Source organism: Metarhizium brunneum, chromosome 5 (genome assembly GCF_013426205.1).
Source record: "Metarhizium brunneum chromosome 5, complete sequence".
NCBI lineage: Eukaryota > Fungi > Ascomycota > Sordariomycetes > Hypocreales > Clavicipitaceae > Metarhizium > Metarhizium brunneum.
In genome coordinates this window covers 3,736,941-3,760,105 of record NC_089426.1, presented here as the reverse complement: position 1 = coordinate 3,760,105, position 23,165 = coordinate 3,736,941, and the positions used below count along the sequence as shown (strand labels likewise).

Genomic DNA, 23,165 nt, shown 5'->3' with positions numbered 1-23,165 from the left:
CTTATCACGGACGTAACCGGAAACTACGATACATATATGATGTAGTCCACGCGCTCGCCGCCACAACAACCCGCCTAGTATCTCGCCATGTTACTCCGTACTGCTCTGCTTTTGGGGTCTGACACTGGTGTCGTCCAGCCGGCCCCGTCTTGTCTCAGATTGCACAGAAGCCAAGTCACTTGACTGGCCTCAACGACAAAATCCTACCCGTGACTCGTTTGATCATCTGTCAGGGACCATTGTCACAATCATGCAACTGGGCATGCCAGACTGGGCTTTCCGGCCCAGTCGTGGCTACCAGGACCGAGGGCGCGAGGGGACGAGATATAACCACGTAAAAGGGGAAAATTCATCAATTTCTATAGAAAATTAGGGTAGCGAGTAAAAAGGAAAATCGTACCCCATCATCATCTGATCTCGCCCGGCAAACCACGTAGCTGTACACTGCACCCATGGCAAACCACCCGATTCTCCCTAGCCATTGCCAAGGCAAGACCAACTTCTGTAAGCCGCCTCTGCCTCAAGAAACATCTATAGTAGTCCAAAAAAGTTCAAGCTCAACACAATTTTCTATCCATCCACCACCAGCATCTTCTGCCCAGCCCGCAAAATCGTAGCTTCCCATCTGAACTTTCAAGACTTCTTGCAACTATGACAACAGCCAGAAAATAAATCGCGAGTCTTCGTATGCCGACTCATTCCGTAGCCGTAGTCGACAGTATAGATGGCGGACAGATATGTCGAATAATAGGCAATAGCGTGAGTTATTTGCGTACCAGCCTCGCGGTTTTCGTGTGAACCAGTGGCGCAAAGAAATTGGAAGAAAAAAAAAGAAAAATGCGTAAAATGCGTAACAATGTTCGTTTTGTAGGGTCAATAAGCTGAAGAACTGACGCTCTATCTGCCCGCTAGCTCTGTTGTGTAAGCATCGAACTGGCCATCACAATCAGTCGCTTTGCCATCGGTAATGGTCCCCTCCTCAAAGCGCCCACGTAGACGTTGGGATCTTGGCCGCAGACTTGCTGAACGGCCTGGGCTCCTGCCATTAACGTATCCCCATTAACTTGAAGGTCCATTCTTGTTACCGGTGTCCTGGAATATCAGGAGGGCGGACGCCACCTCGGCAGCTGCCAGCATTGGGCTCTGCCCTTACAATTTTTGGCCTCGCTGTCCACGACTGCCCTGTCCACGGCCGTTGGCGCCCTGTCCAGCCTGTCCACGGCCATTGGCGGCCTGTTCTGCTTGTTTGGCCTGTTCTGCTTGTTCAGCCTGTCCACGGCCGTTAGCGCCCTGTCCAGCCTGTCCACGGCCATTGGCGGCCTGTTCTGCTTGTTTGGCCTGTTCTGCTTGTCCAGCCTGTCCACGGCCATTGCCGGCCTGCTCGCCGTTATTACCCTGTCTGTTAGGACGCTGCTGGGCATTGTTCACTCCGCCGTTGCCCTGCCCGGCCTGCTGGTTGCCCTGTCCGGCCTGCTGGTTGCCCTGCCCGGCCTGCTGGTTGCCCTGTCCGGCCTGCTGGTTGCCTTGACCGGCCTGGTTGCCTTGACCGGCCTGGTTGCCTTGACCGGCCTGGTTGCCTTGACCGGCCTGGTTGCCTTGACCGGCCTGGTTGCCTTGACCGGCCTGGTTGCCCTGTCCGGCCTGGTTGCCCTGTCCGGCCTGGTTGCCTTGTCCGGCCTGGTTGCCCTGTCCGGCCTGGTTGCCTTGTCCGGCCTGGTTGCCTTGTCCGGCCTGGTTGCCTCCATTGCCGCCGTTGTTGCCTCCATTGCCGCCGTTGTTGCCTCCGTTGTTACCTCCATTGTTGCCTCCATTGTTGCCTCCATTGTTGCCTCCATTGTTGCCTCCATTGTTGCCTCCATTGTTGCCTCCATTGGAAACCTTGAAACGGACACAGTCGTCCTGAGCACCACGCTGGGCAACAGGCATCAGCACAGGTTGATGGTTAGAGGAAGATGACATGCTGCACACGCGGTAGTTTCCAGCTGGAAGCCCACCAGCGACATCGGCACTCAGTAAGCCCCTCCCATCACCAGCGTCATTGATACCCTTGAAGAAGGCAAACTGGGTGGGGTTGAGAGGTTCCGTGGGATTCGCTCCTCGGCCGGTATCTTGGACAGTGACATGAGTGTGACCAATGATGTTGCCATTTCCACCAAGCTTCTGAGGAGCAGAGTAGTACGTAGATGTGGCATTGGTGAAGCTACCGGCGTTCAAGTTCAGCAACTTAACTTGAATCTTGAAGTCCTGATTCGCCGGCAGGTTGTCACCATTCTTGGGGTTGATGAAAATGCTAGAAACCATATTTTGGGTAGCAGGAATCTGACCCATGGCTACGAAAACATTAGACAAAGACACATACGCTGAAGTTATCTTGCTGCCAACTTACGAATTCCATTACAAGAACCACGGCCGATCTGCTTGCCGTTGGTCAAGGTCTGGCCCTCGCAGAAGTTGATGAAGTTATTGTTGGAACTGTGACTCGTATTAGACTTTATATTCTCGACTTGATCATAATACCCCGAGAACAGCTTACGTGTCTGAGGCTGCTTGACCATTAGTTCCGGGGTTGTTGCCATCGGATTCAGAGCCTTCCTGTTGGACATTGGCGCTTAGTACTAGAGCATTATTGCCGCCGTTGTTGTTGTTGTTGCCACCGTTGTTGTTGTTGCCGCCATTGTTGCCGCCACCTCGATTACCGCCACCATTTCCGTTCCCGCCTCGCTGTCGTCGCTCCAAGGCCTGAGAAAAGGGAGATCTGCGTCCAATCTCAGCGCCTTCGACAGCGGCAGATACGCCCACGAGGGCAACGACTAAAGTCTTGATATGCATGATTCTGGTGTTGGTTTGTTATCGACTAAGAAGCTCCTCGCTGTATGTTGCTTTCCTTGCATGTAAATATGAAATAATAGAATAAATGGTTCCAGACCAGTATAAAGAAGTTAAGAGTAAAAAAGGAGAGTACGTGGGAAATGCAAGGAACGAATGGATACAGCACACAGTCACTCGCCGCAAACAGAGGTACACGGCCGGCGAGTCACCAAAGGAGCGGTAAAAGTTTGGATGAGAAAAGAATGAGGACAGAGGAAAGGAAATACCAGACACAATAAGGACGGGGAGGTAATGGGGCCAAATACTCTTGCGGATGCCAAGACCTCTATTATAAGTATCTAGGTAGGACAGGGGACGGAGCAATGAGACGGATAGCCGGCCTGGGGCAGGGAGGGTCCTCGAGATCGGGTTCGTGTAAGGGGAATATCGGCTCGAAAAAAGTATGAGCAATATCCATCAGGCAGCTTCATTGCACGCCACACCCACAGATGCGGAGATCAAACGGTTCGCCCTTTGGGGGTGGAGGGAGGGGAGGGGGTGGATGAGGGAGTACTTTGCTCGTTAAGCTTGAAGAGAAAACGCGTTTGCAGACGAAGAGATGATCATACAGCAGGCTCAAACTCAGGGAGCGGCAAAGAAGGATTACCACTGCACCTGAGCCTCCGCGTTTGGGTAGTGTTGCCGTCCGACATGCTTCGTCTTTCGTCTTAGCGTGTGGTGGAACAAGACGAGACAAACACCAAATGACAAATGATAACTGGGCAGGGACCCCAAGAAAGTAGACAGGAACAGAGAGGCGGAGCACCAGGCTATGCAGGTAGCTAGTTGGATATTGATTGTTGGTAGTGGAAGAAGGCAAAATCATCTTGTCAACGCCGTTGGGACGAGAGAGCAAAGACAGTTGCCTCTCTCAAGTCGACACGGGACACGGCATCCCTTCGCAGTTTGCAGCTGCAAGTGCGTGTGAAAACCGTGCATCCATCGTGGCGCCCTCGCCCTCGTCGACATTCTAGGGGCGTGATGTTGACGCAGGGCTAGTCAAGCCAAAGACGTCGGAAATGCGTGAGGGCTCCAGGAAGGAGTTGAAGTTGGAAGTGGGTTTACCGCTCCGATTGTCTCAAGCCTCTGAACGGCCCCTGCCCCGGCTGCCCCGGCTGCCATGGCGGGGCGCTTCCCGAGCCAATCAAAGCTCGGCGTGAGCAATGACGACAGCCACTTGCCCTTCGGAACGAACTCCAAGGCAATGCACGTTTCGCCTCATCATCTCCGTGAATCAGACCTCGAACAAGACGGCCAGTGCATCGTGACCACGCTCGAAAATTTCCTTCAGTGGCCAGCGGCAAGCTCTCCAGGCTGTTAGGCCGTCGCACCACTAGACCGTCGAACAAGCTAGCAAAAGCCGTCGGCTCTGCCTTTCGCGCCGGCTGTACAGTTGCCTGCCTGCCGCTTTTCCGCTTTCCGAGCCCAGACTCTGGATGAAGGCTGAAGTCATGAACAGCAACAGCAACAGCAGATGAACGGCTCGTGGCCTGGACTTGACACTGGCTGTTCGCATGAACCTAGTTCTTTCAGTTATTTTTACTTTAATCTATTTTTTGTTTTTCGGTCGATTGTCCGGATTTTGTCGCAGAGTTGATCGAGTTCATGCGATCCATCACATGGGAGGCCTGCTGCCTCTTCCTTGTTGCAATACACACCTCCCGCACGACCTACTTTTGACGCGATGGCCTTCCGGCGAACTTGCCCCTGGCGTTCGACAGTAGGAAAGTTTTCCTGTGTCCCAATGCGGGATGTATGATCGGCGGTTTCCTTCTCCATGCTGACGGAGTAGCAGGTGGCAACAATACAGGACATCAGATGGAAACTTCCGGTTTGCCATTTACAGCTGTCAATTGAGTACGACAAAACTCCGCCGTGCCATCTCGTCTCAATGCAACTTCCACTTTTTTCCTTCTTCCGTTTCTCTTCTTCGTTTTTGTTTAAAGGCCCACCGGCGAACCACCGGCGAACCCTCCGGGACTGAATTATGCCGGACGTGATCGTCTGTTTGGGAGCTCTTACATGAGGTATTCAAAATTCCGACGTTTGGTGAACTCTGTTATCCACAGCACCGACTACACGGAAATCTTCAAATGTATTTCCCCATTCCCCGTTCCTCATAATATGTTACTTGGTATTGGTATATGATGGCTCAAACTGGCGTGCGAGGCCTTCACGCTGGCTTACCTGGTTGGGCCGCCACAGCTTCGCCCTGATACCCCGGCCGACACCAAAGTTGACAGATGAACCTCACGAGACCTACGGCACATTGGGATGTGATTTGTCAATGGAATTCGAGTTGGATATTTCCGCTCTTACTATTGCCCTTGATTCCCCCCCCTTTTCCAAAATGTAGCCGGTCCGGATGAATCAAGGAGTGGCAACTTTGAAACAGGACCATGCTTGCAGCCATCTTGGACTTGTAACAGTTCTGGCCGCAGGTGTTGGGACTACGATGAATACGGCATTAATGGGGAGGAACCATGGGAGCAAGACCCTATGTATCTTGTAGCATTTTTCGTCCCAAGTGGTTGTGACTACAATCTAGGCCAACGTTTGCTGGCCCATGTGTTCGGAAGCACAAGCGTTGCCAGCGTAGAAACCGAGCCATCCGTTGATGTCATAAATGGGAGCCTTTTTTTTTTCCTGGAGGCTTTGGGGATGCGGCACTGACAGATGCTCCTTTGCGCCATTTTGCCGGATTGTCAAATTTGAGACGGCCATCATGAACCTAGCGGCCAAAGGCGAAACCGGATGGTATTTGAACACGAGGAAATCAGGCCAGAATTGTAACCGAGTCTCAGACGACAGAGATTCTTTTGTCTTTTTTGTCATCTGGTCTATTCGCCTATTCTACAATTCTAATGATACCGGTTCGTCCTTTGTCCCGGCATTGAACCCATCGGCAATATTGTCAAGCCAGGCCGCCATTCGGAAGCCGGCACGGGCAACCTGCCTCTCAATGACTGGACCGGCCTTTTTGAAGTAATCGCCGCCAAGCTCCTGACCAACAATAGCGTCGGGGCCTTCTGGAAAAACTATTTGGCACGTTAATTCTGAATGCTGGCAATATTTGGCTTCCTGAGTCACCACATACCGTGAGTGCAGACGAAGGCATTTGCTTCCCTAGACCAGGCCATGGCCGTCTCGATGGCATCAGTAAAGTTGAGATCTTTCAACCACGTCCCCTTCTCAGTAGCAAACTTGCCGTCGTTGATTTCGCCGGCAAGCTGGTTGGCCCATTTCTCAGCGAGGGGATATGGCTTGCCGCGCATGCCGCCAATCCACTTCTCAGCAATAGAGGTATCCCAGACATGATGGAGGTTGAAGCTTTTCCCATCCCACGACACATGAATGCGGTTTCCGCCTAGGGCCACGTCCTCATTGTGCAGCGGCTGATGCAAATCGCCGACAAAGTGAATGACAAACTTGGCGGCCTGGGCACGGCGCCACGCGGGTAGAGATGAGTCCAGAGACTGTTTGGTGTAGTTGGCCAAGGCGCTAATCACACATCCGTCCTCTTTGCAGTCTCGGTCGAAGTCGACATTGCACGACCGAGGCGGGTCGTCGTGCGCATCGATGAAGTGGAAGTTCTTTGTGAAGCGGCCCCATTTCGTGTAGCGGATGGAATCAGCCCACGAAGCAACCTTGGCCATGTAGTCGTCGTCCTGGCTACGCAACAAGTCCTTGAAGAAGGCCTCTGTCGTGTTGGCGACAAAATGACCGGCGAGATAAGCGGTGGTTATGTGACCCAAGGCTGCAAAGTTCAACAACTGTTAGCTCTTGAAGGCGGCGCAACCTGCGAGACTTTCCCGTCCGCGGTGGTTCAATCATGGATGTTGCAACGTACATCCCCAGCCAACAGTGCCAGGCACCGATGCAAGGCCCAAGGCTAAAGCGGCAGCCGACAGCTTCATGATGATATGGATGCTTTGATGAGTCTCAAACGACAGCGGGAAAAAGCACTAGAACCAGCGACGATATTATATCCCCAATGCTTTACCAGGACAGAGGCGAGCCCGAGAGAGCCCAGCTCGACGCGTCAGAGTCTCAGGTGCGGCGCGTGCACACTAGCACTCGCTTGAGTCTGGGCCGCCGCCCAAGTGACCCTGCCTGTTGACCCAACCAGGTCTAAGGCGGTGGTTGTGATGGGTTGGCAGAGCGATGAGGCAGACTGACGTGGACGGAGGTCTCCATACACGAGGGCGAATCAATGGGATGGCGGCATGCCACGTGAAACGGCGTTGCAATATATTGCATTCAGCCCTGGGACCTGGGTATAGCAGCGGTGACGAGTTCAAAATTTACCAGTTGGCATCTACGGCCCTTGCTAGCAAAGGGGTGGAAGGTCTCAGTGCTGCATTCTGGCGGCGGGCAGTTTATAAATAAAGTCAATGCAAAGATCAATTGATGGCATTGGCAAGCTGGGTCATTCGTCCACGACGCATGCATTGGCACTATTGGCACATCTGCTGGCGACGCACATGGAAGGAGCGTTCCGTTTAGACATTCCATGTCGTATATGCCGTATTGTGGTGATTCTATACTTCGTGTTTGCAGCTTGAAAGTTCAGACTCTAGGTAAGTACCCGGGTTGGTAGTAGTATGTTGGCGGCCACCGTACCTAGTGCTTTAGGCATCTTCGAGTAGCGGGGTCGTCTGGTGCTGCTCACCCAGGTATTAGTGGTCAGGTGGTCCTGTGCCACGCGGGAGCCATCAGCCACCCTCAGCCACATGTGTACTATCGGCGTCCTGCGCCTGTGCTGACATGCGGAGTTATGAGTGAGCTGACCTGGCATCTGTTGGCTGTTGGATGTCGCCTCAAGCCACAAGATGCATTTAAACCGTGATCAGAGCTACAGAGCCTGTGGGTGTTTGGGTGCATGGAATCCCACCCTACTTACTTAAGTCTAAGTACTTTACTCCGTACTCAAAGCAAAACCACCATCCCCTCTGGTGTGTCAAGGCTCCAGTGAGGTCACGGACCCCACAACACCCCTGCAGGCAGCTGGTGACCTCGGCTGACTTTAGTGGCAGCCTAGATTTCCGCATAATAATAGCGATTTATATTGAGCCTTTCTATCGGGACTTCTATTGTCACTTAATTTGCTAGTACTTAGATATATATACCCTTTATAATGTAGCTTCTTATTGAGCACTTAAGTACACATCCCTACAGATACCTGCCTGGAGCCTCAACCCACCAGAGGGGGTCAGCGACAACATCTGACCAGACCTTACCCGAAGACGCACGGGGTGGGTTGGACGGCGGCATGCTGCACCTGCAGGGGCATGTCGTACAACAGAACATGGCTGGCGGAACGCACCATTTGAAGCGAGGAACCTGTCGAGATAACATTGTCGAAGAGAAGGAAAAAATCAGCAGCCATCGGTATCACCACGACTGAGTCGGCATATGTGTTGCATGCCCACGTTGCAGCTGTGTAGCGATGGCCCGGCTGAGCTCGCGAGCGTTGATACGATTGTCCCAAACTACTCCACTGTTTTAGCAGCCACACGCACTGGGCTGCACCAATGTGCGTCACACGCCCGAAGCCGGACGACGCCGATAGCAGGGCCAGCCAATCAGCGCCGCTATATTCATCAACTTCCCCCAGATCCAGCGATAAGAGCCATCCGGCTGACTCTGCGGTCTGGACATTAGTACCTGCTCGTAAACTTGTTTCTTGGTGGAGGATGGGCTCAATCAAGTGCTTGCTCTTCCCCGAGACCTGAATTCCCCAGATATCTACAACTCGCCAGTTCTGCCCCTTGATCTCGTGAGCCAAGATAATACGGTGCCAGTGCGCCAACCCAAACAGCACCAAGTTTAGACCATTTGTCGTCTTCTCCGCCGCCACATTTTGCACCCTTCATTCTCGTATCTCCCTCCCGCTTTCTGTCTTTTCAACCTTTCCGTCCTGGCCCAACTCGCGCGGAGACCTCTGGCCGTCATTAGAGAGCATCAGTTTGCGATATGGTTTCCATCGCTCCCTCGGCCTTTGTCGCCATGGGAGCCTCCATGTCCTGGGGCCAAGCGCTCTCTGGAATATTCGGAAGTATTAGCCTGACAGCATGGATTTGTCTCTTGGTGAGTAAAGCGTGGTATCATTTCTTGACAGTCCTTTCTCTCGCCCCCGAACGAGGAGGTCACTGACTTGTTTCCCCCGGCAGCTTCCCCAGTTGATTGCCAATTACAAGGCAAAGAGCGCCGAGGGACTGAGCATGGCGTTTTTGATCGTCTGGCTCTTGGGAGATGTGTCTAATCTCGTAGGCAAGTCAAATTGGAATTTTGCGACGCACTGATAAGGGTTGTTGTGCCTGCAGCACAGCCTCGCGTGATCGATCTCCAGACGCTTGTCTCCAATCCCCCCCCAGGACACAGTGTCACGGTAGTCTGCACAAAATCCTGGATGCGCGTAAAAAAAAAAAAAAAAAAAAAAAAAGGAAGACATTGCCTAACCATTCTCGCCTGACAGGAGCTCTCTTCACCAAGCTGGCCCCGAGTGCCATTGCACTGGCCGTGTACTTTTGCTTCCTTGACGCCATCCTCATCACACAGACTGGCTATTACAAAGCAAAAGCCGCTCAGCGACGCGCCGCTGCCCGCCGTGCTGCACAAGACCGAGCTTACTTGTCCGCTGCAGCATCTGAAGACTCTCCTCTCCTAGGACGGCGCCGACGAAGCTCGACCGATCTCCCGGGCTCGCTGATCCGGCGCGATACGCACAGAGAGTCTGCCCTCGAGCCGATCCGAAAGGTGGTGACTGGCCAGGACGAGACGCTAGAGCGGCGACCTTGGCTGAATAACGTGCTTGGGCTGACCGCCATTTACGTGGTTGGATTTGCAGGGTGGTTCGTCTCCTACAAGGCCGGCATTTGGGACGGCGACAACGGCATCCCCGACGGTGGGGTGTCAGATCCCTCCACAGAAGATGATTTTAAGGCAAAGTTTGGACTGGCTCTGGGCTATGTCAGCGCGGTGTTTTATCTCTGGTAAGAAGATGCGACAAGATGACAGGAATCGGTACGATGCTAAGAGAATTCAAAGCGCGAGATTGCCTCAGATTTTCAAAAACTACCAGGAAAAGTCCTGCGAGGGTGAGCCACTACCGTCATTGTAATACAGGCACACTTGGCATCTGGTCACGGGACTAACACCACATGCAGGCTTGTCACTGCTATTCTTCATGCTCTCCCTCACTGGAAACCTGACGTACGGGCTGAGCCTTATTTCGTACTCCCAGAACAAGGACTACCTGCTCAACACGCTGCCCTGGCTTCTGGGCTCTCTGGGCACCATGGTTGAAGACTCGACCATCTTTGTGCAGTTTCGCATTTACGGCGACAATGCCCGCAGGCTATCTTTGGCCTAAGGGGCAGTCCGTCGTCACGTGTTTAACGTATTGTCAGTGTCCTTTGAAACTTTTTATTTCAATTGTCAAGTAGTTTGAGCAATATGGGTGGGAATAATCTGCATTATTAGGCGTACCATGTACATAATTGGACATCGAAAGATTGAGGAGACATTGGAGCATGACCAGGAGTCTTGCAGAGTAGGAGGAAGGAAGATAGTTTGATTAAACCTGCAAAGCGCACATTCTAGTTGCACAACCGGTTGAAAGAAACTGGCGCCCACGCTGCCATGTAATCCACCGTGGAAAAGAGCCGTGCCTCAAAACAACGATTCGCCCGCCCACCTGAGTAGGGGAGGAGCAGAAGCCACCTCCGATGGCGGGGCACGAGAACAGCGGGGTTCCATCAAAAAGTCGCAACGGCAATGGGCATCATCCACGTACCTCGTCTTGACTCACAAGAAACCACGTCATATTCCTCCCAGCGTAATCTTTCTTCTCCCGCCCATTGACAATCAATTATTGTCCAAAGGGGAACCGTCAAACATGGCTACACAATCGCCTACAAAAAAATGCGGTACGTCCCGATTCGGTCCCATTATGTTCCCCCCCTCCTCCCCCAGAACTGACATCTTATCCATCTCACCACGCAGCACCTCAATGCCATCCAACTAACAACCGCAGGCGTCCTTGGAGCCACGGGCTCCGTGGGCCAGCGATTCATCCTCCTCCTCGCCAATCATCCGACGCTCAAGCTCCACGCCGTCGGGGCATCCTCGCGCTCCGCGGGCAAGAAGTACAAAGACGCCGTGCGATGGAAACAAGCATCCCCCATGAGCAGCGAAACCGCCGACATGATTGTCCGCGAATGCAAGGCCAGCGAATTCCAAGACTGCGACGTTGTCTTCTCGGGCCTGGACTCGGACGTCGCCGGTGAAATCGGTACGAACCAAAAACCAACCACCATCATGACGTGCCCCCCAGACTAACACAACACCACCACCCCCAAAGAGCAAGAGTTCCTCAAGTCCGAAATCCCCATCTTCTCCAACGCCAAAAACCACCGCCGCGACCCGCTCGTCCCGCTCGTCGTACCGACCGTCAATCTCTCGCACCTCGACCTCATCCCGCACCAGCGGCGCACCAACAAACTCCAACGGGGCTTCCTGGTGTGCAACTCCAACTGCGCGGTGATAGGGCTCGTGGGACCCTTCGCCGCGCTCCAGGCCGCCTTTGGCCCCATCACAACCGTCTCCATCGTCACGATGCAGGCCGTCTCGGGCGCAGGCTACCCGGGCGTGTCGTCCATGGACATCATGGACAACGTGGTGCCCTTCATCAGCGGCGAGGAGGACAAGCTCGAGACGGAGGCGCGCAAGATCCTAGGCCAGATCAACGGCTCGCAGTCCGCCTTTATCGAGCAGCAGGGCCTCCGCGTCTCCGCGACGTGCAACCGCGTCCCCGTCATGGACGGCCACACGGCCTGCGTCAGCCTCAAGTTCGAGCGCCAGCCCGCCCCCTCGGCCGAGGAGTGCAAGGCCGCGCTGCGCAACTACGTCTCCGAGGCGCAGACCTTGGGCTGCCACTCGGCGCCGAGCCCTGCCATCTGGGTGTTTGACGAGGCGGACCGTCCGCAGCCGAGGTTGGATCGGGACTTGGGCAACGGGTATACCGTGAGCGTGGGACGGGTGCGGGAGGACGAGAGCGGCATCTTTGACCTCAAGTTTACTGCCTTGAGCCACAACAGTAAGTTTTTTTTGGAACGCTTTCCGCCATGGCAAGTTTTTGACTAACAGCTCTCATAGCCGTCATCGGCGCCGCCGGCTCGTCCATACTCAATGCCGAGGCTGCTATTCTCAAGGGCTTCATTTAGGAGTTTCTGGTTATATACTATACACAAGAAGTACAAGTTAAAAATAGATGATACCTCCCAAGCAACAGGCCATTACGCAAACTTGCAGAAACCAAGAGTGCCACCCTGTACCACGTCAGAACTCGAGACTTACACACAAGCATTGACATACAGCCAACTCGTTCACCGTTCACTCGATTCAAGAAACCGCAAAAAACATAATGGTAATTCGTACTTCTCATTCAGACCTCCACAAACGTAGAAGTGAGTTTCCCTTCACACGAGGGTGGGTATAATGCACCACACTATCCGCCCAGTAGAACTACGGTGTGTGCTCCTCGCACAGCCATGCCATGCAGTTGCTAAACACCTCTGCAGACGCCACCCGCGTGGCCAAAAGCAGGAATCCTATACACAAGCCAAAAAAGTAAATCGTTGCCATAAAGGGCGCAAGCCTGCCACAGCGCGTTCTCCTGGACACGGCTGTTCCCCCAAACACAAAAGTTGTACTCGCTAGTAAGAAAAAAGCAAACGACGAGCATTAAATCCACCTATTTCCCTGTTCCTTGATATGCCAGACGCCAAAAGAGGAGGAAAGCAAAAACGTCGAGGGCTGGGTTATGCAGTGCCTCTGATGCAAGTTCGTAATAGATAAATTCTAACGATTTCGATCCTCTGGCGAGGGTGATTGGGGATGGGGCCGCGTCATGCCATTGAAGCTGTGGGACAAAATACCTAGCCAACCCTCGTCTCTATCCGGTCGTTGCGGCGCGTCTCTCGGTTCTAATGATGTGATACCTCGTTCCAAATCAGACTGTCTGTCTGCTGAACCAGAGCCAGACGCCTCGGCTTCATCCTCCTCCTCATCATCGTCGTCGCTATCCTCTCGGTAGGCGTCGTATCGAGGGCCATTTCCCTTGCCGCGCGCCAATGACCGAACCACATCGCCCTTGCAAATAGGGCATGTTCGTCGCCGCGTAGTCAGCCAGGGGGTTCTGTCGTGGGGTTAGCGGATGGGTTCGCATGAGGAACGGTAGAGTACGCTTGAAACTTACATGCAATCAGCGTGGAATTCATGGCCGCAAGGCAAACTCATGACCCTGCTAACGCCGTCCACATACTCCTCGAGACACACAACACACTCAACCTGTCGCCCCATGTACTTGCGCCATTCTGCTGAAAAGCCTCCTGCACCCTTTTCAAACTCGGTCCGACGACTTGCCCGAGGTTGCGGTGCCGGAACAGCAGCGCTGGCTGAGAGGAGATTCTCGCTTTCCATTACTCCCGTGGTGGTCCTCGATCGGGGGCGTGGTCGCGAAGGGTTGTGTTGCAGCAAAGGAGTGGTAGGCGTGGCACTTGAAGGAGATGGTAATCTGGGAGATAGACTGGGTGAGGACAAAGCAACGGTATGGTAAGTTCGCACAGGAAGTTGATCAACCACCGACTTTGGCGCTCTCCATCGTCTCCTGCGAATCCTAGCTCGGAGAATGAGAAGCGCATAAACAACGGTCAGTGTTACGAGAGGGCTGATAACGAGCACCAGCAGGGTATCGAAAAAGGGGCTGGCGCTGCTCGTCGGCGTGATTGTCACCCATAAACCTTCATGTGGTTGTGAGCCATCGGGTGGTGGTGGGATGGTCGGAGAATCCTCACCCTCATCAACGGACGGCATGGCGGATTTTGAGCCATCGCTGGAATCACTCCCAAATAGCTTTGACATGAGGCCATGGTGCTTAGAGTCTGGTTCGGCAGGTTTTGGCTCCGAGCCAGAGCTGGCACCTCCGTCTTTGGATTTGCCCGACCCAGCGTTCTTTGCGGGCTTCTGTTCAGCTGTACTCTTCTGTTCTCCAGTGCCGACGAGGTCAGGGTCTCTCCAATCATGCACACCAATAACGAAGTTATCTTTTTTGGGCATGGGCCTCTTCGCTTTGCCCATGGTATCGCTAATCAGCCTGTCCTTCTCATCGTTGAAATCATCAACCAAGACCCAGTCCAAGCGTCCGCTCCTTGGAGGCCGGCTCTCAGAATCCACTGGGCGAGTTGTGGTGCCCCAGCTGAAGATTCCTCCCCCGAGGCCTTTGCCACTCCCAGCAGCAGATTTGGATCGTTTCTCCTCGACCGATCTCTTTGCCTTTGACCCATTAGGGCCCTTTGCAGCAGTGGCGGCTCTTGGCCTTGCGAGGGATTGCTTTTTGTGCGTTGCAGCAGGTGTCTGCTGGACCTTGAGAACGGCGTTCCCGTTGTCATCGAGGGTATCCTCAATAAAGCTTCCGGGTTGTGTCAGCGAAGAAAGAAGCTGGGCAGTTGTCCTGGCGGTGAAAACCGAAGGCACAGTGACGTTGTCAACGTCTTCGCCGTGGGCAAACATTTGAATCAAGGGACCGCCCTTTTGGTTGTCGCCAACAATGACGGCGATTGCTCCTCTGCGCTGCGCCCACATAACCTTCTCCAAGAAGCCGCATCCTCCACGCTTGAGCAGAACAATCTTTCCCTCGATTTCTGCAGCTTCCTGAATAGATTGTATATCGGCATGTCCAGACGAGCCGACGGAGCTATCCCGGCGAGAAGGAGTACCAGCCACCTCCTCGGTCAGATAATTATCCGTGTTGTCGTTCTTGGGACTTTTCGCCTGTGCTTTGCCCTTGGCAATGGCTTCGCGATTATCGTGGTCAAGCAGGGTGCCTCCTTTTTTGGGCACTTTGACCTTGGCTGAAGGGAGTCTCGTCGACCCAACTTTAAAAGAGTTCTTCAGAGACGCTCTGGTATTCGAGCTGCCCCAGCCAGGCAAATCACTACAGCCAAGCTCTCCATCCGTGTCCAGGCTATCCTCCCCGAAACCGCTGCCGACCCAGAGTTGACCACTTAGGCCCGAGGAAGCCAGCTTAGGACCAAAGGCTGCGGGCCGCGCGGCAAAAGATGTGCTATTGTCATCGGTCAAGCTGATAGCGGCGTTGGGAGGAAATAGAGAAAACGGCGTGTTGTAATACATGAAGCCGAATACCGACTTTGATGACGTTCGAGGAGCAGGCGGATACGAAGCGACTACGGTGGTTCGGGTGGCTGTCAAAGCACGGAATACGATGAAGAGGAACGCGGCGAAGAAGAGGACGAGTATGGCGACCCGTGGCGTACGCATGTTGCCGGTTTCTGGGCCTCAAACGGCACCGGTGTACTCGCGTATACTCGGGAGAGATGAGGGCGAGAGGATAAATGGATAGAATGGAGGACTTGGCGAGTGGGATTTTCGAAATGGTAGCTGTGGTCGTCGTCCCGTCCGGTGTCCAGTCGACGACGATGCCGTCAGCCAGTGACGCCGTTCATCTGCGAGCTGCGAGGGTCGGGGGGGGCGCAGCTTGAGGGCGGCAAGTGCAGTGCGGATGGACCGTTGGATCGGAGGCTGGAGGAGCCAACAAAGGATGCAATGGGAGGTGAAGCGAATGCTTGGTATGGCAAGGGGAAAAGAAGGAGGAAACGAAACGGATTAAAACGCTCAAGGAGACGGTTAAGGGAGTGTGGTTCAAACACCAGGACGAGGTGAGACGATGAAGGCGAGGTGAGGGTCAAGCAGGAGTGGTGTGACTGGCGCATGGCGTTGGAGCGTGTCAAGTCGAGGCACCTGCGCGGTCTGGAGGTCCTGGAGTGGCCTGGAGTGGCCTCGAGTGACTGGTGGTGACGGCAGCCTGTGCATAGGTGGCTGGGACCTCTGGTCGAGCGGGTGGATGCTTCAAAGTTGGCATGACATCTGGAGGGGCCAGCATGATGCATTTGAGGGCAGGAGCTCCATGTCCAGCGGCCCTGGGCGGTTGGGGGGTCACAGCGGGCGCAACAGAGGGCGGTTGAGACAGTCCAGAATCCAGATCAAACCAGACTGCTTCAATGTTCTGATTCCAGTCGACCAATCGACCAGACTGGCGCCAGGCGCCCAGTGCCAGCTCCAGTCAGGTTCAAGGCGGCCACATACTCACCGAGGTGCCATCATTGATGATGCTCCCAGCTCCGGCGAATCAGCCCGTTGCCCACATGGTCTGGCGCTCAGAAGGCCTCCGGATGTCAACTGGTCAACGGTCCCACCCAACCACCACTGCCAACATTGAACCAGCACAGTTGACATTTAAATGTTCCAGGCTAGAAGCTGTCCGAAGCTTGCACATGCGAGGCTTGTGACTGTGTACGGCTGAGCCGTTTGGACATTTGTCTATGAGCCGCGCCATCCTGCCTCCATCCATTATTGCGCGAGAACAGATGAAATAGAATTTTTTCAATTTTTTTTTTCATGTCGTTGCGTCTGCCCTTTGCCCCAGTTCCCTGCTCTACCTGATGCCGTCAAAGTCGGGCGCTGACAAAAGCCAATCTAGTGCGTTAAAACCTTAAAATTGGAACCACGGGATGAATGTTGGCATTTTAGACCCAATACCTCGGGGCCATCGACTGGTCGACGCTTTGATAACATTTCAACACACCTACGGAGTACATCCAAAGTCAATTGATCCGTGTTTGAAACCAAGAAGACATGTCCAGTGCATCCAACCGTTCCAGCCTCTTGCCCGCCCCTCCTCAACGACGTCACCAGACCACCTGAGCAGCCAGCATTTGAACGTTTGAAGACCCTGCATCAACTGACGAACATGCTGAGTCTTGAGCATTCATGGGCTGGTTTTAAACCGTCGGCCGGGCTCTACACAGGAGCATTGCAAACTCCACGCTGATTTCCTTCAAAATTCCTCATATACATGCCAACATTTGAACCTTGGGCCCATCTCGTCGCCAACGACTGGCACTCCAGACTATTCGAGCAATTCAGTGATGCAGGCTGCACACATCCACCACACAACGCATTCATAAAATCGACACGTCTCTTGTCCTCCACACACCTTCGGCCAGCCTCCAACCATGACGTGAGTACAGAGACCATGGCGCCATGCGTCTGGTCCTCTCATCCTCGTGATGCCCCCGTGAGCTTCGCCCCGCTCGTCAGTCTGGCCTCCCTCCTGTTTCCATGCCTTCTTTTGCTTTTTCTGTAGTCGGGACAATACATCTTCTTGGGGACAAGCTCCTAAATTGCCCACCTGCACCACCACGTTGCACAGATCCTGCGCCATCCGATGCCGTAGCCTGGCATCGTGCGTCGCCGGTTGAAGAACATGCATGACCTACGGAGAGTAATTGTAGCTGTAATAGTCCAACTCCCAGTCATCTCTCCCGTGCCCCATTTTCGGGTTTCAGTCCCCTTCAAACCCTCAACCATATCGATGAAATATCATTGATACCTGCTGGCTGAGGCCGACCCATGAAAACAATGTCATCGAATCCTTGCATGTCTTGCTCTATGAAGAGGAGAAAGCAGCGCATCACCATGTTGACAAGGCTTCCCTGGAGAAACGTGTCCGCCGTAAAGCAAAAGATATCTGCGCCATCGTCAGCAGTCAGAAAACTGGCTTACACCAACCATCCAGTCCTCCAGTCCTCACAGATAGCTGCGCTTGTGATGGAGTGCCCTCGCGCCGAGACGGAGATCATGGCGACTACCACACTTTTCATTCATCTGATTGGGGTTGAAGAGCGAGAGCCGGCATAACAAATCCAACCCGTTTGCATAAAGTGTCGACGAGGGAATAGCGGGTACAATACCCTACTCTACTGCTGATGCCAGCATGAGACGCCGTGAAGAGAAAGTCGACAGCTAGTATGCGCCCAGGCTTGAACGCTTGCCCATTTTGCTTAATCCATGACAAGATACATAGTTCCCGCAAAATATACACCGGCGTAATGTAGCGTAGAACAGCGTCCTGCGTGGTAGGACGATCATTTTGGCTCGTCGCATTGCAGCAACGGACTTCTCCTGGGCCGCTTTGAATCTCTGTCCGTAGACATACGTCGCTCCGATGCCGAATTCCACACATGCATGAAGGAATCGGCGCAGGCATAGATTACGTCGTGTACGGGAGAAAAGCATCGACTCATCACTCTCGTATTCACGGCAGTTTGCGTACAACTCGAAATAGTAACCTGCCACTACTGGTATGCCGTTCTATTACCCATACTCATAACGCCTTCTATCCAAGAATGCCAACTAATCAAGCGCGACCCAGCCAAAGCCGAACACGGAGACCGAAAAGACGCCGCCCAAAGATTTCTCCTAGTAGTCTTCTGAAAACAGAGTGGGCGGGTTCTTGTCGTCTTCATCGACACCATCCAGCCCCAGGCCCTTGCCCTTGTCCCATTCCCGCCTCTCCCCGGCCTTTGACCAGACGACATGCTCTCCGGCCTTGTCGGCCGTCCCCTCGGCTCGCTGTATTTCTTGCTCCGTGAAGCCGGCGTCTTTCATCCGCTGGTGTTGGTGCAATCTGAGCTTCTGTCGGTCCCTAAACGACTCCAATGCATCACCCCAGACGTCTTCCTCATCCTCGTCCATCTGCACGTCCAGCCTGGGGTCGTACGACTCTGAAAACCGACGGTCGAGTTCCGCCGCACCCCCTATTGTCCCCCGACCACGGAATTTTGGAGGCGGCGCTGGTCCTATCAAGTCTTCTAGAGGGTCTGAATCTTCGTCTGGCGCCGGCGGTGGGCTGGGCTTCTTCTTGCTCCGCGAACGCGAAGAATCCCGTGGCTTTGATCGATGACGCGAGCGTTGCCTGTGACTGCGTTTTCGATTGTCGGGCGAGCAGGATGATCGATGCCGCCGCGGTGACTTGGATCTGCCATCTCTTCGTGATCTGCCGTGTCTGTGCCGACTTTCGTCTTGGTCCGATGATGCATGGTGTCTGCTGCGTCGAGACCTCTTCCGGTCGTCGCTTCCAGATTCGGCATCATCGTCGGCATAGTCGCGTTCTGAGAGCCGTCCATAGCGTCGCTTCTCATATTCGCGTCTGCACAAATCATCGCTCCTCTTGGCGCTTTTCCTTTCGTGGCGATCCTTGCCGTCATCCTTGTCACATCGAGTTGATGTGCCCGAATCATCGTCGTTTCCCCGCCGCCTATTCCTGCCGCCGAGGATAGCTTGGATGTCGCCCATTTGACGCCTTCGTATGTCCTTGGCGTTGGGATTCGTCTTCCTCCTCTTTATTTCCTCGGCGTGCTCGAGGTCTTGCAGTCTCGCTTTTGACTCGGCGGCTTCCTTTGCGAGTAGGGCCTTGTTGTGCGTGTCTGTGTCTTTGATGATGTGGCGCAGGAATCGTGTATTTGGTTTGGGCATGGTAGAAGGCCTAGCGCATGTCAGGACCGGAAGCTTCCGGTGAATATTCGGGCTCCGACTTACTTTTTGTTGTCGCGAAAAGCTTCCATGCCCATGGCCGAGTACTTCAGTGAGCAGTCCTTGGCATCCTGTGCCAGGAGACCGGCCACGTATTCATCCGTGAGAAATTCATCGTTTGACATTTGTACAATCGACCAGAATTAGACCAAGAGTAAATAGCCCAAAGGCGCCCCAAAAATCGAAGCAGCGTCGGCGCATGGGACGAGTGAATGTGGAGGAAAGTCGTCGGTCGCGGAGCCATTGTCTCTGTGGGTGGTGATGTCGAGTCGAGTCCGATAGCCGGCAGAGTTTCGAGGCTGCATGCACTAACCGGTTTGGGCGTCAAAGTAAACACATTCCCACCTCCAACATCATTCTCACCCATCAGACACGTCAAGCGAACATCTAGAACACCTACCCCCAAGGGCCCCGAGGAAATCCAGACGAGTAGGGAACATAAAATTCTTCCCTTTGAATTACTAGAAAAGCGGTACAATTCCCGAAACAGGGCCAATTTTCCGCCATGGCGGCTGCCGACGCGACACAAGCCCTCGAGGCTCTGAAGCGCCTGCAAGCAAACCAAGAGATATCCATCATCAGACTCAGCGAAACCATTACTGACCCTGCCGAGCAAAATTCACGGCCACGGGCATCGGATGCATCAAATTCACTCCTCGATGGCCCTACCCCGGCCGGCCTCGAAGCCGACCTAGCGCACTACACCGAGCTGTTTGCCAAACTGCGATTCTCCTACGTCGAGCAAGTCACCAAGGAAAAGTTTATCCGCGCAATCGTCGGCGACCCGCCGTTAATCGTCACGATGCAGGAGAACCTAGACTTAGAAAAGGACAACGCAGAAGTCAAGGCCGGACTCAAGGCGCTCAAGCAGGAGGTGGCGGCCATGGTGACGGAGCTCGAGAGCAGAGGGCGAGAACTCAGCCGCCGCTACGAGGCCGTCCAGCTCGACACGGCAAAGTTGCAGGACCTGCCGGCCAAAACACGGGAGCTGGAGGCGCGGGTCGAGCAGCTGAGAGCAACACAGGATTTGTCAGGCGCCAACCCCGGCCTCAAGCTGCCCCTGGCCAAGACACTTGGCTTGGTAGAGCGGCGCAGGGCCGAGCAGCAGCAGCTGGCGCGAGAACTCGAGGCCCTGCAGGCCAAAGTGCCCAGGAAGCAGAAGGAGGCAGAGCGCCTGCAAGTCGAGCTCGGACCGTTGCAGGCCAAGCTTCAAAGCAGCACGGCTGCGGCGCGCGAGGCGCAGAGGAGGAAGGATGCGGCTTTTGGCGGCGTGGCAGATGACTTGGAGCAGCGAGCGCGGTGGTGGAGGGCGAGCGAGGATGTGCTCAAGCGGGTTTTGGATCTCAAGACGTAGCCATTGACGGGCCCGGTAGAACAAGAAGAGGCGTTGGATGATTTCGTGTAGTGACTAGTTTGTGTATGTTTTGCCGCATTTGGGATAAGCGGACGTGAGGGCGTAGGGGTCAAATGGCGGGTTTGGGTCGGGCGTAGGGCGCACAAATGGTCTGGTGGGATGAGAATAAATGAATTACGCATTTCACGCCCGGTGTTGGATGTTGCCTACTCTGTAATATTGTTGTCCCGGGCCTCAATTGCTAACCGGACTCTTGCTGGGATTCAACTCCACGCGATGCACCTACATCCCGTCAAGGCAGCCAAGAAGCAGACCAAAAGAACAACAAAGGGCTGGTGAGCCACTGGAGTACTCAGCCTCGACAAGCCCATCGTCTGGTTCATCGGCCCTGGCTATCCATCACGGTACGGAGTACTCTTCGCCTGGTGGCCGGATATGCCCAGACTTGGGGAGTGAAATGAACGCTATATGTCTGATGGTACTCGAACCAGAGAACCGTAATGTACTGTCATCCATGTTTTCTTTATGATAAGTTACCATTCTAGGAAGTGGGGCGGGGACGGGCAGAGATATCCGTCTCCCCTGTATAATTTATTTCTAGGAATATACATGTGTAGTCATTGGAAAGTGATGAATCATAAAAGGCATCTGGTGTGAGAGAGGACCATCTCAATCTCATCAACATCTTATTTAGCAGTCTCATTTAGTTTTTCATCGCGACCTCGTATTCCATGACAAAGCGTCAGCGGCATCTCATTTGTTAAGCTGCCAGTTTTGGAAAAAGCCTCGAGACTCGACCAGCGCATGTTGTTGAAGCTTGTTGCATATATCATATCTGGTTGACTGTAGCTATAACAAAACACTTGTGGTCCGCCCATGAAACAATGCAGCCATAGGCAATGCGCCTCGCTTTGTTGTCAAAGGATGCAATCTCCATTTGCTCTTCCTTCTCGCAAAGGTGTCAACCTATTTCCCTCTGGTAACAGGTCGAGTGCATCTTTTTTCCAGAGGCGACGATTTGTCTGTGAGTTTACCTCTGCCTCTTCTTGTACGGCGAGTTCTCACGTTATACTATCTACTCTGTCTGATGCGTGCTCGACGCTTGATGCAACACGCGAGGTTGGATCTTGGCGTCCTTATAGTCGACACTTGACTAAGTTCCCCTGAATCATCGTCTGTATGTAAATTAATATGCAAGTCATTCATCCGTGAATCGTATTCGGGATTCTTGCCGCACGTCTCAGCTATTCCTTCCTGAAGCGCATCATGTGCATCCTGCCACGGTGTTGGTTCTTGAGCTTCATCGTATATATGCCGCCATCTCAAACAGCTTTCCGATATGCAGCCTGAATGAGCTGATCACGGTACAATTTAGCTACTCCGTTCACATTCCGAAATACTGCTGCGCCTTTGATAAATGTGGCACGACTTCCGTCATATCAAAGCGACGTATTTTTAGTGTTCAGGAAACCCGTCGGCTCTCGAAGGGTCATCCGTACAGCACGATCCGACGAGTGCGTGTCGTTTCCAATACGGGGGCAAGTGGTTTCACAGATGGACAGCGTCTACCAGGCATTTGCTGCCCGCGTGGGAGCTAGCAACTGGTGCGAATTTCTGAGCCGTCAGAGCATGAATGGAGGTTGAAGTTGACAGATGAACCCCGCTAACCTCCTTGAGCGCGGGCCGCTCTCGTGGGCCCCACCAATTACCTGGTTAGTCGGCGCTCCACCAAATTAATCTATTTAAGTATGTAGTACAGCGCAACAACGATGCCTTTAATGCTAATATAAAGTACCCGGACTACCTTTGATTGTACTAGTTTTGAAGGAAAGGACATGGATGGAGACGGCGAGTTGAATATGACTTTGAAATTCTATAACGGAGTACCTGCATCTTATTTCTTATGCAAGATACTTGCACAATCCGTGTGGGGGGAATTATTGTTCTGCTCGGATAAGTACTTAAGTAGCGATCAATAATACCCCCAGCAAGGTGCCAACTGATCTCAAGTGCTGCCTTGAAGTACCTGGGTACCCAGGTAGATGGAAATATTCTGGCGGCGAAATGATGGAACAAATGCAGGCGCCCAACGCATCCGAAAAACTTGGACGGTTCAAAAACAACTCGACGTATCTCTGCAACGGCCATGTCCGCTGCCAGGAAACTACATGTGCTCAGCATCGACGCCCGCTACTGTGGCCTCACCCCAGACCTGTCCGAATCTACGGCTGGAAAGGGACCACGTACAACAAACCAAAGACCATGGCACGCGTCAATCACCGGGCCAAGGGCATTCATTCCCCTTGCGCGTCGGCCACACCCCCAATGGCGGCAGCCAAGCCTCAGCTTCAAGCCCGAGAGCCCATCGACGCATCCGCCAAATACGCGTAATCGGGCCCAGAGAAGGCTGAGCACCTGGGTTCGAGCGTTGCGACAGGCGACGAGCGCCCCCGGCAGCACTTGAGGTCTGCCAAGCATCCATCTAGGC

At 53.7% G+C, this 23,165-nt stretch overlaps 7 protein-coding genes across 7 annotated transcripts; 3 read left to right on the top strand and 4 right to left on the bottom strand.

Annotated features, from left to right (window-relative positions):
• Nucleotides 1-908: 908 nt before the first annotated feature.
• G6M90_00g091850 (uncharacterized protein) lies at nucleotides 909-2,829 on the bottom strand (the record flags this gene model as incomplete). The annotated part of the gene is made up of 4 exons (XM_014686344.2): nucleotides 909-1,092; nucleotides 1,154-2,330; nucleotides 2,387-2,472; nucleotides 2,534-2,829. The coding sequence occupies 4 exons, from the start codon at nucleotides 2,827-2,829 to the stop codon at nucleotides 909-911; spliced, it is 1,743 nt and encodes a 580-aa protein (XP_014541830.2).
• A 2,892-nt stretch (nucleotides 2,830-5,721) lies between these two features.
• nucS_1 (Nuclease S1) lies at nucleotides 5,722-6,785 on the bottom strand (the record flags this gene model as incomplete). Its single annotated transcript, XM_014686343.1, has 3 exons — nucleotides 5,722-5,906; nucleotides 5,966-6,625; nucleotides 6,719-6,785. 3 exons carry the CDS (start codon nucleotides 6,783-6,785, stop codon nucleotides 5,722-5,724), a joined length of 912 nt encoding a protein of 303 aa, XP_014541829.1.
• A 2,092-nt stretch (nucleotides 6,786-8,877) lies between these two features.
• Nucleotides 8,878-10,243, top strand: G6M90_00g091830 (uncharacterized protein; the record flags this gene model as incomplete). The annotated part of the gene is made up of 5 exons (XM_066131407.1): nucleotides 8,878-8,958; nucleotides 9,042-9,141; nucleotides 9,347-9,863; nucleotides 9,919-9,968; nucleotides 10,038-10,243. The coding sequence occupies 5 exons, from the start codon at nucleotides 8,878-8,880 to the stop codon at nucleotides 10,241-10,243; spliced, it is 954 nt and encodes a 317-aa protein (XP_065987444.1).
• A 525-nt stretch (nucleotides 10,244-10,768) lies between these two features.
• On the top strand, nucleotides 10,769-12,095 carry G6M90_00g091820 (uncharacterized protein; the record flags this gene model as incomplete). Its single annotated transcript, XM_014686341.1, has 4 exons — nucleotides 10,769-10,799; nucleotides 10,907-11,164; nucleotides 11,234-11,968; nucleotides 12,028-12,095. 4 exons carry the CDS (start codon nucleotides 10,769-10,771, stop codon nucleotides 12,093-12,095), a joined length of 1,092 nt encoding a protein of 363 aa, XP_014541827.1.
• Nucleotides 12,096-12,732: 637 nt separating this feature from the next.
• Nucleotides 12,733-15,210, bottom strand: Rnf13 (E3 ubiquitin-protein ligase RNF13; the record flags this gene model as incomplete). Its single annotated transcript, XM_014686340.1, has 2 exons — nucleotides 12,733-13,069; nucleotides 13,130-15,210. 2 exons carry the CDS (start codon nucleotides 15,208-15,210, stop codon nucleotides 12,733-12,735), a joined length of 2,418 nt encoding a protein of 805 aa, XP_014541826.1.
• A 3,000-nt stretch (nucleotides 15,211-18,210) lies between these two features.
• Nucleotides 18,211-19,448, bottom strand: G6M90_00g091800 (uncharacterized protein; the record flags this gene model as incomplete). Its single annotated transcript, XM_014686339.1, has 2 exons — nucleotides 18,211-19,276; nucleotides 19,330-19,448. 2 exons carry the CDS (start codon nucleotides 19,446-19,448, stop codon nucleotides 18,211-18,213), a joined length of 1,185 nt encoding a protein of 394 aa, XP_014541825.1.
• Nucleotides 19,449-19,828: 380 nt separating this feature from the next.
• Nucleotides 19,829-20,677, top strand: sos7 (Kinetochore protein Sos7; the record flags this gene model as incomplete). Its single annotated transcript, XM_014686338.1, has 1 exon — nucleotides 19,829-20,677. One exon carries the CDS (start codon nucleotides 19,829-19,831, stop codon nucleotides 20,675-20,677), a length of 849 nt encoding a protein of 282 aa, XP_014541824.1.
• Between the last annotated feature and the right edge of the window lie 2,488 nt (nucleotides 20,678-23,165).